This window comes from Salvelinus namaycush, chromosome 14 (genome assembly GCF_016432855.1).
Source record: "Salvelinus namaycush isolate Seneca chromosome 14, SaNama_1.0, whole genome shotgun sequence".
Taxonomy (NCBI): domain Eukaryota; kingdom Metazoa; phylum Chordata; class Actinopteri; order Salmoniformes; family Salmonidae; genus Salvelinus; species Salvelinus namaycush.
The window spans coordinates 37707385-37724259 of NC_052320.1; the positions used below are offsets into that span (position 1 = coordinate 37707385).

The 16875-nt window shown below is 42.1% G+C and overlaps 1 protein-coding gene across 1 annotated transcript; it reads left to right on the forward strand.

Moving 5' to 3' along the window:
• The first annotated feature begins 12950 nt into the window (after nucleotides 1–12950).
• Nucleotides 12951–15188, forward strand: LOC120058987 (potassium channel subfamily K member 9-like). The gene is made up of 2 exons (XM_039007746.1): nucleotides 12951–13316; nucleotides 13627–15188. The coding sequence occupies exons 1-2, from the start codon at nucleotides 13034–13036 to the stop codon at nucleotides 14643–14645; spliced, it is 1302 nt and encodes a 433-aa protein (XP_038863674.1). The 5' UTR covers nucleotides 12951–13033; the 3' UTR covers nucleotides 14646–15188.
• The last annotated feature ends 1687 nt before the right edge of the window (nucleotides 15189–16875 follow it).

A 16875-nucleotide genomic window follows, 5' to 3' on the forward strand; every position in this document is an offset into this window, starting at 1 on the left:
CTATTTCTTGGAGAGACTCCTTCCCCTCCAGGAGACTGTCAAACATGATGACAACACCAACCCAACGGGTGTTGCTGGGCAGCTTCAATGTGGTGCTCTTATTCTTCTCACTTTGCTTGGTGAGGTAGATTGCTGCTATAACAAGTTGACCCTTCACATACCTAACCATTTCCTTGGCTCTCTTGTAGAGTGTATCCAATGTTTTCAGTGCCATGATGTCCTTGAGGAGCAGATTCAATGCATGAGCAGCACAGTCAATGGGTGTGATGTGAGGGTAGGACTCCTCCACTTTAGACCAAGCAGCCATCAGGTTCGCAGCATTGTCTGTCACCAGTGCAAATACCTTCTGTGGTCCAAGGTCATGAATGACTGCCTTCAGCTCATCTGCAATGTAGAGACCGGTGTGTCTGTTGTCCCTTGTGTCTGTGTTCTTGTAGAATACTGGTTGAGGGGTGGAGATGATGTCGTTAATTATTCCTTGCCCACAAACATTCGACCACCCATCAGAGATGATTGCAATACAGTCTGCTTTCTCTATGATTTGCTTGACCTTCAGTTGAACTCTGTTGAACTCTGCATCCAGCAAATTAGTAGATGAAGCTTGTCTGGATGGTGGGGTGTATGCTGGGCGAAGTACACATTGCCTGTGAGCATCAGAGCTGAACCATTTGCATACACAGCTTGAGCAAGACATTCATCAGCATTTCTCTGACTACGTTCCTCCATTAAGTCAAAAAAACTTCTGATTCCAGGAGGACAATGAGCTGTTGCTATCGATAAGGTGTCTGATTCATCATTTTCACCTCGAATAGAAGTAGAGGGACCTTTGTCAGACGTTGCTTGTTGTGAGTGCTAAGGGAACTTTATGCACTTGGCCAGATAATTCTGCATCTTTGTTGCATTCTTCACATATGATTTGGCACAGTATTTGCAAATGTGCACAGTTTTTCCTTCTCCATTTGCTGCAGTGAAATGTCTCCACACATCAGATAGTGCCCGTGTCATTTTCCTGTAAAGATTAGGGAAAAAAAGGGGGAAAAAAACAAATACAATTCCATGTACAGATAAATAGTTAAGCAGTTATATTAAACAACTCCTTTGTAAGATACATGTTTTAAAATGAAACATGATGGAAACAGGTGAATTAACCCCCCTCAGTTAGCAGGCTCAAGCAAGCTAAAACCCACATGATAGCAAAAACTAACTAGCAGAAATTGTTAACAAGTTAGAGAATATTTAAACACACTTTGCTGTAGGCTACTATTTACTAGTTAAAACTTCTTAAGGCTAGGTGGGACGCTAGCGCCCCATCTCGACAACATCCGGTGAAATTGCAGAGTGCGAAATTCAAAATAAAAATTGTAATATTAAACATTCATGAAAATAGTCCTACATCATTTAAAAGCGTAACTTATTGTTAATCCAGCCGCTTTGTCAGATTTCAAAAAGGCTTTACGGCGAAAGCATACCATGCGATTATCTGAGGACAGCGCCCACGCATGCAAAATCCTTAAAAACATTTTCCAAACCAGCAGAGGCGTCACAAAAGTCAGAAATAGCAATAAAATAAATCACTTACCTTTGAAGATCTTCCTCTGTTTGCAATCCCAAGGGTCCCAGCTACACAACAAATGGTCGTTTTGTTCGATAAAGTCCTTCTTTATATCCCAAAAAGTCTGGTTATTTGGCGCGTTTGATTCAGTAATCCACCCGTTCCAGTCGTTCAACATGCAGACAAAGCAATCCCAAAAGTTACCAATAAACTTTGTCCAAACAAGTCAAACAACGTTTCTAATCAATCCTCAGGTACCCTAATATGTAGATAAACAATTACATTTAAGACGGAGAATAGTATGTTCAATACCGGAGATAAATAACAAAGAGCGCACCCTCAACCACGCACGCCACAAGACTACAGTCCAAATGAGAGCCATCTTGAAAAACTACAAATTCTAGCTAATTTTTCAAAAAACAAGCCTGAAACCCTTTCTAACGACTGTTGACATCTAGTGGAAGCCATAGGAACTGCAATCTGGGAGGATTTCCTTTGAATATCCCATAGACAAGTGTTTGAATTGGTGGTGACCTAAAAAAAAAGAAATTCCGGATGGATTCTCCTCAGGTTTTTCCCTGCCATATCAGTTCTGTCATACTCACAGACATTATTTTAACAGTTTTAGAAACTTCAGAGTGTTTTCTATTATATGCATATCCTAGCTTCTGGGCCTGAGTACCAGGCAGTTTACTTTGGGCACGTCAGTCATCCGAACTTCCGAATACGTAAGAAGTTTTAACAAAAATCATGTATGTCATATAAAATATATTCACCCCACCCAGTATTGTAATCAAAACTTACCAGAAAGCATGTAGTCCTTGGCTCAGACAGTGTAGTAGTGTGGGCTCAATAGCATCTCATTAGTGTGCAGATCTTGAGAATCAGCTGTACATGTGATGGAAGAGTGCAGTGGGCATGCAGAGGGTTGCAATTCCATTGAATCTGGGTTAGTTTAACCAAAATATGCCACAAGACCAAGAATTGCCTTATGTGTATTTCACAAAAAAAGGTTCACTGTTATAAGCTAACCTTTCTGAGGAATTTAAGCAATATTCCCATTCCCAATTTAAGCAATAATTCCGGATATTTACCGGAAAGTTTCCGACCCTTTGCAACCCTAGTGGCCTCTTTGAATAATATCAAAGTAAAAATATAATTTAATTTGTTTAACACGTTTTTGGTTACTACATGATTCCATATGTGTTATTTCATTGTTTTGATGACTTCACTATTATTCTGCAATGTAGAAAATAGTAAAAATAAAGAAAAACCCTTGAATGAGTTTGTGTGTCCAAACTTTTGATGGCGGCCGTGGTGCAACTTAGAAGTAGCCCAAAAACTCGCAAACCGTGACCAATACATTTTCACCAGCGACATTGTTTTCATAGTAATTCCAATTCCAGGAAAACCACGGACATGGCAACCCTGGTTTGATGAGAATAATGCATTTTTCTTTGGAAGACAGAACTTTTAACAGGGCTAGATAATGTATATTTGAGTAGCCTGGGATTTTTTTTTAAATTTTAGAATCCAAGTCATCATCATCATCATCATCATCACCACTAACAATGGCATATGTCTACCTGTCTCCACATGCAGGTAATACAGGCCTATATTGTATTGCACTGAGTTGGAATAGGCACTTGCCTTCACATCAATCAATAGGCTATGTGGATAGTTATTTTCAGACTGTCCTGATTTTTGTTGTTGTTGATGTAGTCCTAGATTCATTTGTGTTTATTCTATGACAAACAATAAGGAATGAGAATAAAAAAAAAAAACAGTTATCATTTTCAATGTTCAGGGTTATTTGAATCTCTCTCAAGTCTATTTATTTAGAGACACAGGCTGCTGCATCTAGATCGATGCACAAGCAGAGCCACTGTAATCTCATAACATTTTCTATTCGTCTTATTTGGATAGGGACAAGTACAAACACATCGAACAAACAGTCGTCCAATGTACTGCTCTATTGTGTTTAGCTTACGCTCATTTTCAACAGCTGCCCCTAGATGGGCTTTTATGGAAACAAACGGAAAGAAAGAAAATACATAACCAATTGAAAATCACTTAAAATCACATATCAGTACATTATCACACAAACAAATATCATAGGCTACAATTAGATGCACAAATCCAATGTCATCACATAAAATCATATATCGGTACATTATCACAATTAGGCTACAATTAGATGCACAAATTAGATTTGTTAGAGAGAGTTAGATGCCGTGGTCTGAAGAGAGGGGAAGATGATGAGAGGAAGGAATGAACTCATAGTGTATATGTAATGTAAACCTGACCTACCGGCAGCCATCAACAGGGTAAACCTGTCAATGAACACCAGTCCATTAAGTCATTAAGTCATCTCTGTCTTTTTTTTGCCAATCCGTGCTGTCTTCATCTTCAACCTCTCTGGCTCTCTGTAGCAGTGTGATGCTACGGTTACCATGGTGAAACAATACGTCCCGTCTTACTGTATATATCACCCAGTCATGCATGCACATACACACGTGCCAGCACACACGCACACAGGCAAGCACTCACATACGCATGCACGCACGACACATGCATGCACCACACATGCACGTAATACACACACACACACACACACACACACACACACACACACACACACACACACACACACACACACACACACACACACACACACACAGAAAGAAAAGTCAGCTCAGACATATCCAGCTCAGAGAAGCCCAACTCATGAGCTCCATCAGCAGCAGATTTGAATTTAGAATGGAAAATTAATGTCCTGTCACGACTTCCGCCGAAGTTGGTGCCTCTCCTTGTTCGGGCGGCGTTCGGCGCTCGTCGTCGCTGGCTTTCTAGCTGCCACCGATCCATGTTTCTGTTTTCCATTTGTTATGTCTTGAGTGTACACACCTGGTTCCCATTACGTTATTATTATTTCCCTATTTAACCCTCTGGTTCCCATTATGTTTCTTGCGTGATTGTTCCTGGTTTGTGTTAGTCTTTTGTGTTAGGGTTTGTGATCCCTGCGTGGATTTATTTTCCTGATTATTTTTCCCGAGTAAAGTTCGTTATTTTATTCAGTTCTGTGTCCTGCGCCTGACTCCGTTCTCACCTCTGCACAACTAACACCTGACATGTTCATGCAACAAATGTATCACATCGAACCAAATCGCATCGATTAGTTCCTCTAATCAAACCGAATCGCATTGAATCGTTTCAATCAAAACATATCGTTCCTGTATTGTATCAGAGTCCATGTATATAGATACGAATCTAATCGTCTTGAAAGGGAAAGCGGGACATCCCTACTGAAAAGCAAATTTTGCCCATTTGAATAAATCTTTCACAGCAAGGTGCTGTGTAGCAATGGCATAATGATCAAGTACTATGAGGGAGAAGCTTTTGTCTTTAAAAAAATAACTCATGGGGGGGGGGGTGTAATCACTATTCTGAGTTACATTAATAGGCCTGTTTAGTATGCTAGTTAACTTGGTATCTAGCCTTGAAGTTCTCGGATGTACTGTTCCAAACACAAGGATCGATTGCTCAAAGAGGTGAAATTAATGTGGACATGTAATTGGATTTGCAAAGACTCTGTCCTGCTCATCTTTTTGAAAGTAATTGGACAGCTAGCCGAGGAATGCGTCTGCTTTTCTCACGTGGATACCATTAGAGTATATAAATAGTATCCTGTGCGGAATGGCCGCTGGTTTGGGTTGCTATTTTTGGTCCCAGTTACTGTGGAAACTGCAGGGCTGTGCCAGCACCCAGCATTTGGTGTTCATTTCACAGTTGCTGCTGCAGCTGAATCATATTGGATGGATTCAGGTCTGATTCAGTTATTTTTATTTAACTAGGCAAGTCAGTTATTTACAATGACGGCCTATCCCGGGCAACACTGGGCCAATTGTGTGCTGCCCTATGGGACTACAAATCAGTCGGATGTGATACAGCCTGGATTTGAACCAGAGACTATAGTGACACCTCTTGCACTGAGATGCAGTGCCTTAGACCACCGCGCCACTCGGGAGCACTAAACATGCACTGTACTGTAGGTATCCACCATTCAGTTGCTACAGCTAAAACCCCCCCCCGGGCACAGACGTCAATTCAACGTTTGGTTTTGATTTATACATGAATTCAATGTAAAATCAACAACAAATGTCACCATGTCATTGGATTTACGTAAAAACTTGCCCTTACGTTTATGACTTTTTGCAAATCAAATCAGTTTCCCACGTTGATTCAATGTCATCGCATAGATTTTTTTAGGTTGAAATGACATGGAAACAACGTTGATCTCATTAGAAAACAACAGTGATAGTGAGTTGACTGGTTTATGTCAATGGGAAGATGTCACAGGGTTGGCCTGGTCAACAGAAAAATGGGTGTGTAAATTGTAAATTTTTTAAATAAATGGGTTTATAAGATTTTTTTGGTTTGTTGAAGTTGCTTTTTCTGATTACAAGCATGTGTGTCATCAAAGTACTGGCCTCACCATTGTAGCGCCCTCTGGTGAGTGCTGTGATGGAGAATAGGGGCAGCAGGGGGAGTGTTGTTGAGGGGCTTGGTGTTGATGGAGAATAGTCCAACAGGGAGTACGCTGTAAAGAGAGAAGCTTTTAACACTACTGTTACCTGTCAGAATCGATGTGCCAATGGCCCTTGGCAATCTGTAGTATCAAGTCAAAAGAGACCATAATCTGTAACTCGCTCTAATCACACACACACACACACACACACACACACACACACACACACACACACACACACACACACACACACACACACACACACACAGAGAGAGATAATGTCACGCTCATTGGTTCCTCTGTGTATTTAGATAAAAATAACTCCATTATGAGAAACTGACATAAAAAGAAAGCATTATTCTCAGTTGTCCTGCTGTTAGATGGCCACAGATATGCTTGGGAAGCTTTGTTCAAATGCTCAGTTTCCCTTTGAGGTACCTGTCCGTGGTACAATGTGTACGTGTGTCACATCCAATCAACTGTAGAACAGGAACCTCACTGCTGTGTGTGTGTGTGTGTAGTCTGGTATGCTATCTTTAATACACTAAGAAATCAAAGTCACACAACAACAGAGACCTTGTGATGTCATGCTCATATTAGCCAGCGAACCTAATCAGTGACATCACTGAAAAACGTCAGGTATAAAAATATGGTCATTATGGAGATGGGTGATCAAAGGAGAGTACAATCCAAGCCAATGTGAATCAGGTCAGGCCTTGGTCTGGGGATCTGGAAAACCTGTGATCACATCATGGATGATCTCATAGCTACAAAAATCACACTGTCCCTCGCTTTCCCTCATAAACAGACACATATGCGCACGCACGCACGCACGCACGCACGCACGCACGCACGCACACACACACACACACACACACACACACACACACTTTTCTTTTGAAATGATCCCAGTACAATAATCTCTTGATAATTTATCAGAGGCTTTACCTAAATTCCCTCTGAATTAAAGCAGAGTTAACACGGGGACAGGGGGACTAATTAAGGTTAGTATTCCTACATTCCTTCAAAGTCTTTATGTCTAAACTTTGGCAGACATAGCCAAGCCAAGCTGTGCAGTGTGCCTGAATGAAGTGCACTAACACATAAAGCCATTGGCATGCCTCTGCCACCGGTTTATGTGACACTTTATTTGTTGTATTCCATTTCTTTTAAGATCTCTCTCTCTCTCTCTCTCTCTCTCTCTCTCTCTCTCTCTCTCTCTCTCTCTCTCTCTCTCTCTCTCTCTCTCTCTCTCTCTCTCTCTCTCTCTCTCTCTCTCTCTCTCTCTCTCTCTCTCTCTCTCTCTCTCTCTCTCTCTCTCTCTCTCTCTCTCTCTCTCTCTCTCTCTCTCTCTCTCTCTCTCTCTCTCTCTCTCTCTCTCTCTCTCTCTCTCTCTCTCTCTCTCAGGGGAGACATCTACTATAGGTGCTTGGTTAACAAACTCTCACAGTCTCCCTCTTTACCTTTTCACCTGGCTGGATGTCAGTAGATATATCCCTTGTCTAATCCCTTTCCCTACTTTGGTCTTGTCTCATGACATCCTTTTCTTATTCTCTCTGTTCCTCTCATCTCCCTACATGGCACCTCTCTCTACTCCTCGCTCCCCAGTTTATTTATTTCCTAAAGTTTGACTTATCCCAAGGAGCTTAATTTATTCTAAGCTCTCCTCCGCTGTGCCACATTTACATTTCATTTCCAGGAGTTGATGATGGATAAGCTTTGCTGGGTAGAGAAGGATGCCTCCAGGCTCACAGCCCTCTTTTCACTGCCCGACGCCTCGTCCTCTTATCTTGAGAAAGGTGTGACGGCGCAGCGATTCACCACGTCGCCACAGACTTTAAAGACCTCTGTCTGAAGTGGCTTGGGGGAGAGATTGGAGAATATTATTAGATTTGAAAGAGAAGATATCTGGTGTCACCTTTGAAAAGGATGAATCTATCAACAGCCTTCAGACTGTGTCTGTTATGGATGTGTGGGAGAATAATAATTTGTTGAAAAAGGTTGACACCTGCTCTACACATTCATCAGCGCTGGGATTCTAGGTTCCAGTTTTCAGGTGTAAAAGACATTGAACATCTTAAGGGTAAAGTGGTGCCAACTGGGTGGAAGGATGAAGCAGACTTTATGTTCCCATTTTCAAGCCCTGTCAAATGCAACAAATATTTGCTGTGATGTTTCAGACATGTTTATGAAATCAAGGTCAACACTGTTTGTGTTGTCACAGTGAGGCCTGATGCGCATCACACATTGTTTTAGAGCAGATATTTCACACAGTTTGTTTACAATGTTTTCAATGGAGTGTCTCTTTTTCTAACGACACTTTGATCCCATGTACCTGCCCCTTTCCTCCCTCCCTCACTACTACCCCTGTGAATAGATGAAATCCCTAGCTTACTCTGCTACAGCTCCCTCCCTGACGCCAGCAGCCACAGAGAAGGAGAGAGAAAGGCATAGGGGAACCGACGGGTTGCTGTTAGCGCCGCAAGGCGCTTCTGTTATCACTGGAGATGTAATTGATTTGGTGTGAGCCGCTTTGAATTACAACTGGGACTCAAGCGCGCTGCATCAGCCACTTAACACCGAGTAACGCAACGCAACGACACAAACAATACAGCTGCAATACTCTGACGCTGCTTGTTTCAGTAGAGAATGTTCTAACGCTCAACTCTTTTCCCCCTCATTTCACTGTTAATATTTCCCTTTTCCTACCAAAGTATGTAATTCTTAGTGGAGGGGGGGATTTGAGTTCAGCTCAAGCAGTTTTGTGGCTCAGTGGGATGGATGTCATTGTGGTTTGGATAAATAAAGCCCTGATCAAGCCTGTGGTGCTGGTCTGAGTTACTATAGCAACCGCTATCACCTGTAGGTTTCCAGTCACTGAGCAAACACACACGCACACATGTAATAATGGATATAGCCTAATTAAAATATGAACGGGTAACATTTTGGTACAGTGGCCCTTGTATCTCAAAATGTCTTGCAACTCATCTGAAAAAAAATTCTAAAATACAAAAATCACCATGTAACTCCCATACAGTCATAACATGTAAGAATACTTACCACATTCACTGTCTCAGAGGAGAATAGAGGAATGACTGAGGCAATTTGATACTGGGGATGATTGTGTGGCTTTGGTAGGGATTTCAGGAGTGATGGTGGAAAATGGAAATGGCCTCAGATAGGCTTGGCTGAGCTCTTTGATAGTCTCTCAACTGTCATTGATTGCGCTTTATAGCCAAATAAACCCTTTATTCAACTGAAAGCATGAAGTCAAACATGTTCATCTCTAGGCTAAATCACAACCATAACATCTGTGCCCATTTAATAAAATGTGCTTATCACATATTAAACTAATGCAATGAAACCTTTGGCACATAAGCTGAAGTTCTGGAATAACTGCACAAAAAGACCAAGCATGTTGCCTGGAACAAAATTATAGAGCATCTGGCTTTTTGAAGATTTTTCCAGGAATAAACACAACATGTGTTTTAATTTGTCTCTGCTGGAGCTGCGAGCGTGGGAAGGGAGGGATCACTGGGCTATAAAGCATATCAAAACGGCACAGGGATGTTCATTCTGTTGCCCTGGTGACTGAACTGAATATAGGCCTATTGGGTTTCTAGTATAGTAGCAGAGCTATAGAAATCAATGAGAAAAGTAACACACTGCTGCTAATGAACAGTGTAAGCTAGTTATCGTACTTGCGGGCTTTTTTACAATATTTTTACTCTGGCCATTGGTGATGGTGAAGTTTAGCCTACAACAGTCACTCTAATAGGGGCCAGTGCACATACGTTCTAATTTGGATTGAATCTAAACTAGCAATACTTGGAACATGGTCACTGGTTCCATAGCCTATTTGGTTTACAGGCTGCTACACCTCCGATTTAATTTATGGTCTATAAATCGCAGTGGCAGTCTCCTAAAGACGCGGGCGTCACATCGATCCACCGGGTAGGCCATTAAGTGGGCCTCTTTAAGAATCATCTGAGCCAGCACCACCGGTCATCACTTGGAATAATACATTAACGGAGTAGCCACTGAGTCCCGCGCACACGCTTCACAAATCAAGGCAATCAAAGCAGTGCCAACGGAAAAGACCGGAGCCTCTCTTTATCTCCCTGGAGTTGTAGATTCATTTACGCGTTGGGCATTTATAGACATAGGCATATGCTATGGATAAGACAGGAGTGCCACGTTGCAGATACAATCAAGGCGGCACAGGTGTGTCAGATTAATTTGAGGTTTGTAAAAATCTAATTCTTAAATGGATTAAGGTCACTTATTTGACGTTCAGAAATGTTTTGCTGTGTTTGCAAGAAAATCATGACTTATCTTAGACCACTTGGGATATGAAATGTGTTATTTTGGGAGTAATTTGGTTTAGACGAGACTAAGTTCCAATGCGCAGCCTCGGTCAGACCGCCTATGCACGCCTCCACTAGTTGCTGTCCTTGGTGCTGAATGCTTTCATTCGGAGATTCAGCACTCTGTCAATATTGAGTGAGAGAGAGTGCTCATTAACATGCTTTTTCGCTTTCCGTGGGCGCTCAGGGATTTATGTTACAATTTCTTATCTGTGGGTTTCTAGGGTTGTGTTGGGACACAGAGAAACATGTTGAATGTGGGTAGGCTTGGATACTCCAACAGAAAACCAGGCTGCATATATATACAGTACAAGTCAAAAGTGTGGACACACAAACTCATTCAAGGGTTTTGCTTTATTTTTTACTATTTTCTACATTGTAGAATAACAGTGAAGACATCAACACTATGAAATAACACATACTACATATCATGTAGTAACCAAAAAAGCGTTAAACAAATCAAAATATGATTCTTCAAAGAAGCCACCCTTTGCCTTGATGACAGCTTTGCACACTCTTGGCATTCTCTCAAACAGCTTCACCTGGAATGATTTTTCAACAGTCTTGAAGGAGTTCCCACATATGCTGAGCACTTGTTGGCTGCTTTTCCTTCACTCTGCAGCCCAACTCATCCCAAACCACTTCAATTGGTTTGAGGTTGGGTGATGTGGAGGCCAGGTCATCTGATGCAGCACTCCATGACTCTCCTACTTGGTCAAATAGCCCTTACACAGCCTGGAGGTGTGTTGGGTCATTGTTCTGTTGAAAAACAAGTGATAATCCCACTAAGCGCAAACCAGATGGGATGGCGTATCGCTGCAGAATGCTGTGGTAGCCATGTTGGTGTGCCTTGAATTCTAAATAAATCACTGACAGTGTCACCAGCAAAGCATCCCCACACTATCACACCTCCTCCTCCATGCTTCTCGGTGGGAACCACACATACGGAGATCATCCGTTCACCTACTCGGCGTCTCACAAAGACACGGCGGTTGGAAACAAAAATCTCAAATTTGGACTCATCAGACCAAAAGGACAGATTTCCACCGGTCTGATGTCCATTGCTTGTGTTTCTTGGCCCAAGCAAGTCTCTTCTTCTTATTGGTGTCCTTAAGTAGTGGTTTCTTTGTAGCAATTCGACCATGAAGGCCTGATTCAAGCAATCTCCTCTGAAAAGTTGATGTTGAGATGTGTCTGTTACTTGAACTCTGTGAAACATTTATTTGGGCTGCAATTTCTGAACCTGGTAACTCTAATGAACTTATCCTCTGCAGCAGAGGTAACTCTGGGCTTTTCTTTCCTATGGCGGTCCTCATGAGAGCCAGTTTCATCATCGCTCTTGATGGTTTTTGCAACGGCACTTGTAGAAACTTTCTACGTTTTTAAATGTTTTATGGATTGACTGACCTTCACGTCTTAAAGTAATGATGGACTGTCGTTTCTCTTTGCTTATTTGAGCTGTTCTTGCCATAATATGGACTTGGTCTTTTACCAAATAGGGCTATCTTCTGTATACCCCCCCTACCTTGTCACAACACAACTGATTGGCTCAAGTGCATTAATCCTTGTGTTGTTTTAAGGGAAGCTGGTTGAGAGAATGCCACGAGTGTGCAAAGCTGTCAACAAGGTAAAGGGTGGCTACTTTGAAAAATCTCACATAGAAAATATATTTTGATTTGTTAAAGTCTTTTTTGGTTACTACATGATTCCATATGTGTTATTTCATAGCTTTGATGTCTTCACTATTATTATGCAATGTAGTAAAAATAAAGAAAAACCCTTGAATGAGTAGGTGTGTCCAAACTTTGGATTGGTATGTATATATATTTAAACCAATCAAACTTGATTTATATAGCACATTTCTTACAACAAATGCATTTCGAGGTGCTTAACAAATAAATTAATAAAAGGTGAGAAATTAAACTCAACGTTTCTATGCAAATATAAAATCAATAGGCTATATACTTGAATAAAAATTAAGAATTAAGAAATACATTAAAATAGTAAAACAATAATAAAATAACAGTGGATATAATCGGTATTTTGTTTTGTAAATGTATAGGCCTATATATGTTTTTTGATAAGAGGCAACAGTATGCATTTTGCATGAGAATGAAGTCAAACATTTTCAAATTTAGTCTATAGGCTCTCCATATCACGGCATGCACAACGCTGGAGAAATTTATATTTTGGACAGAATCTCAAAAATCTCGCGAGCATTGATTCTCTCTAAACGTTCTACAATATGCAAAGAATACAAATTATGATTGAGAAACTGCTGGAAAATGTTGGGAATATTTTAGATGTCATTGACAGCAATGCACAGTGAATCCACGTAGCCTAGCCGTAGGACTTGGCGTGCATTTTGTTTGAAGGGGAAAAGAACACAACGTACTGTACATTCCATTCCATTCACTTTCTCTCTTATCTGTTTGCGCGTCCTTCCAACACCACTGCTGCTGGATTCTACGCAACAGCCAGAGGGGGCGAAAGAGGTGGACGACAGTGAGCACCACTACCACCTGTAAGGGTGCGTCTGCTCTCTCAGAGATCCGGCTGAGTGTTTCGGCTCCGAGGGCTTGAAAGATGAAGAAGCAGAATGTGCGGACCCTCTCTCTCATCCTCTGCATGTTTTCCTACCTGCTGGTGGGAGCCGCGGTGTTCGACGCGCTTGAATCAGAGACGGAGAGCTCCCGCCGACGCATCCTGGAGCTGAAGCGCACCGAGATGAAGAAGAAGTACCGGTTGTCCGAGGACGACTACCGGCAGATCGAGCAGGTGGTGCTGCAAGCGGAGCCCCACCACGCCGGGAGACAGTGGAAATTCGCCGGGTCTTTCTACTTTGCCATCACGGTCATCACCACCATTGGCAAGTTTTGCTTGCTTCAACTACTTTTGTTATGTCTGAGTGTGTTGCAGGTGTCAGGAAATGGTTTTCTAAATACAGTGTCTGCAGTGTTCTGCATCGGCGAATAGCCTACTGTGCAGAAGTTAGGGATGTTCAATTTGCATTGCAGGTACCCAATGGCCTATTTTAAAGTGTAATTTAATAAATTGAACAGAATACTGTAGTATGTACTTCCTTATTCTCTGCATTCCTTAGCCATTGGCTTCAAAAGCCCCAGTATTGGTCTACAATCACCTACAGTAAAGAGTAACTGTGGCATCTATCTCCACAGGTTATGGCCATGCAGCTCCAGGCACAGATGCTGGGAAGGTCTTTTGCATGTTCTATGCTGTGCTGGGCATCCCTCTTACCCTGGTCATGTTCCAGAGCCTGGGCGAGAGGATGAACACGTTCGTCCGCTACCTCCTGCGCAGGGCCAAGCAGTGCCTGGGGTTACGGAGGACTGAGGTGTCCATGGAGAACATGGTCTCGGTGGGCTTCCTGTCCTGCATCGGCACTCTGTGTGTCGGGGCAGCAGCCTTCTCCCACTACGAGGGCTGGACCTTCTTCCACGCCTACTACTACTGCTTTATCACGCTCACCACCATTGGGTTTGGGGACTTTGTGGCCCTGCAGAAGAAGGAGGACCTCCAGGAGAAGACGCCCTATGTGGCCTTCAGCTTCATGTACATCCTGGTGGGGTTGACAGTGATCGGAGCCTTCCTCAACCTGGTGGTGCTGCGCTTCCTCACCATGAACACAGAGGACGAGAGGAGGGACGCCCAGGAGAGGGCCTCCATCAAGAGGGAGAGGGGCCTGCTGACCATGGGGCTCCATGAAGGAGGAGGACCAGAGCAGGGCAGAGGAGAGCTTAGGGTCAGGGGGAGGGACAGGATGGGGCAGAGCCGCAGTCACAGCAACCTTTTCCGGCCCATGGAGGAGGGCACCAGCCGCACTAACCTCATCACCTCCCCAGTGGAGGAGCAGAAGGAGAGGGACAGGGCCAGGGGAGCACCCTGCAAGCAGAGGCTGCACTTACAGCTGCATGGCACAGGCAGACTAAGGACAGAGTCCCCCCTGGGCTCCCTGTGCTCCTGTATGAGCTACCGTCTGGGGGTGTGTGACAGCCCCTTGCCTTCCCGCAGCGAGCACCACGGGTGTAACATTAACTCTGTCTACTACAGCTCCATCTCCTACAGGACCCAAGGCTGCTCCCCCAGGGACAACACAGGACTCTCGTCCCCAGGGAACAGACTCTCGCCTCGGCACAGCTTCAAGGAGTACCCCCACTCCCGGAGGAAGTCAGTGTAGCACAACGTTGGGACAGAATCTTTGTTTGTACAGGTTGGATTAATATAGTATTTCATACATATATTTTGAATACACTACAGAGACAAAGTATTGTAGTACACTACAGATGCACACTCATTAGAGGATTCATTGTTGTAAATGATTGGCAGAGGCAATATAATCTGTTTTATCACAGGAATTTTAGAACCTATTTTCCCTAATTAGATGATTACAATGCTGTATTTCTACTAAGGAGTTAAGTTGTTCTTTCATTATAGCCACTGGAGATTTGTCTTGTGAATCAATTCACTTACCATTGTAATACTCTGTTAGTCTTTTGATTGTGCCCTAATAGTTCTTTCTCCTAGATAGTTTATGAGAATTATCTGCATTTTAGTTTTTGTTGTTGCATGCAAATAAGAGTGAGATGCATGGTTAAGATGATGCACATGGCATGATAATTAAGAAAATGGTTATAGTGATGCAAATTACTATATTTAGGTATTATTATTGTTTTTTAAGTAGCTGACACACACCACTCATACGCACACACAGACGCGCGTACACACACACACACACACACACACACACACACACACACACACACACACACACACAGAGTGCCTTCAGAAAATATTCACACCCCTTGACTTTTTCAAACTGTTGTGGTGTTACAGCCTGAATTTAACACAATACCCCATAATGTCAAAGTCGAATAATGTTTTTTTGACATTTTTACAAATTAATAAAAAATGAAAAGCTGACCCCAAGTATTCAACCCCTTTGTTATGGCAAGCCTAAAGATGTTCAGGAGTAAACATGTGCTTAGCATGTCAGATAATAAGTTGCATGGACTCAATAATAGGGTTTAACATGATTTTGTTATGACAACGTCATCTCTATACCCCACACATACAATTATCAAGCAGTGAATTTCAAACACAGATTCAACCAAAAAGACCAGGAAGGTTTTCCAATGTCTCGCAAAGAAGGGCACTTATTGGTAGATGGGTAAACATAAAAAAGCAGACATTGAATATCCCTTTGAGCATGGTGAAGTCATTAATTACACTTTGGATGATGTATCAATACACACAGTCATTACAAAGATACAGGCGTCCTTCCTAACTCAGTTGCCGGAAAGGAAGGAAACTGCTCAGAGATTTCACCATGAGGTCAACAGTTACAGAGTTTCATGGCTGTGATAGGAAAACACTGAGGATGGCTCAACAACATTGCAGTTACTCCACAATACTAACCCAATTGACAGCGTGAAAATATGGAAGCTTGTACAGAATAGAAATATTCCAAAACATGCATCCTGTTTGCAACACGGCACTAAAGGAATACTGCAAAAAATGTGTCAAAGCCATTAACTTTTTTGTCCTGAATACAAACTTATGTTTGGGGCAAATCCAATACAACACATTACTGAGTACCACTCTCCATATTTTCAAGCATAATGGAGGCTGCATCATGTTATGGGTATGCTTGTAATCGTTAATGGACTGGGGAGTTTTTCAGGATAAAAAAGACACAGAATGGAATTTAGCACAGGCAAAATCCTAGAGGAAAACCTTGTTCAGACCATTTCCACCAGAAACTGTGAGATTTATTCACCTTTCAGCAGGACAATAACCTAAAGCACAAGGCAAAATCTACACTGGAGTTGCTTACCAAGAAGACAGTGAATGTTCCTAAGAGTCCAAGTTACAGTTTTTACCTAAATCTGCTTTAAAAGATATGGCAAGACCTGAAAATGATTGTCTAGCAATGATCAACAACCAATTTGACAGACCTTGAAGATCTTTGAAAATAATAGTGGGCAAATTTTGCACAATCCAGGTGTGGAAATCTCTTAGGGACTTACCCAGAAAGAATCACAGCTGTAATCGCTGCCAAATGTGATTCTAACATGTATTGATTCAAGGGGTTGAATACTTATTTAATCAAGATATATTAGTGTTTTATTTTTGATACATTTTTTACAGATGTTAGTATTTTGTGTAGATTGTTGACAGTTTTTTCATTATCTCCATTTTAATCCCACTTTGTAACACAACAAAATGTGGAATATTTTCTGAAGGCACTGTACACACACACATAATGAGTAAAGCAGGTTCTCAGCATGTTGGAAGCTGCGATTCTGAGGAAAGTACATATTGCATGCCTTCAATGGAATTATGGAATCATGTTTTAATGAGAAGGACATTAATAGATAGGAACACGTATATGGCAGAGATGGCCTTTA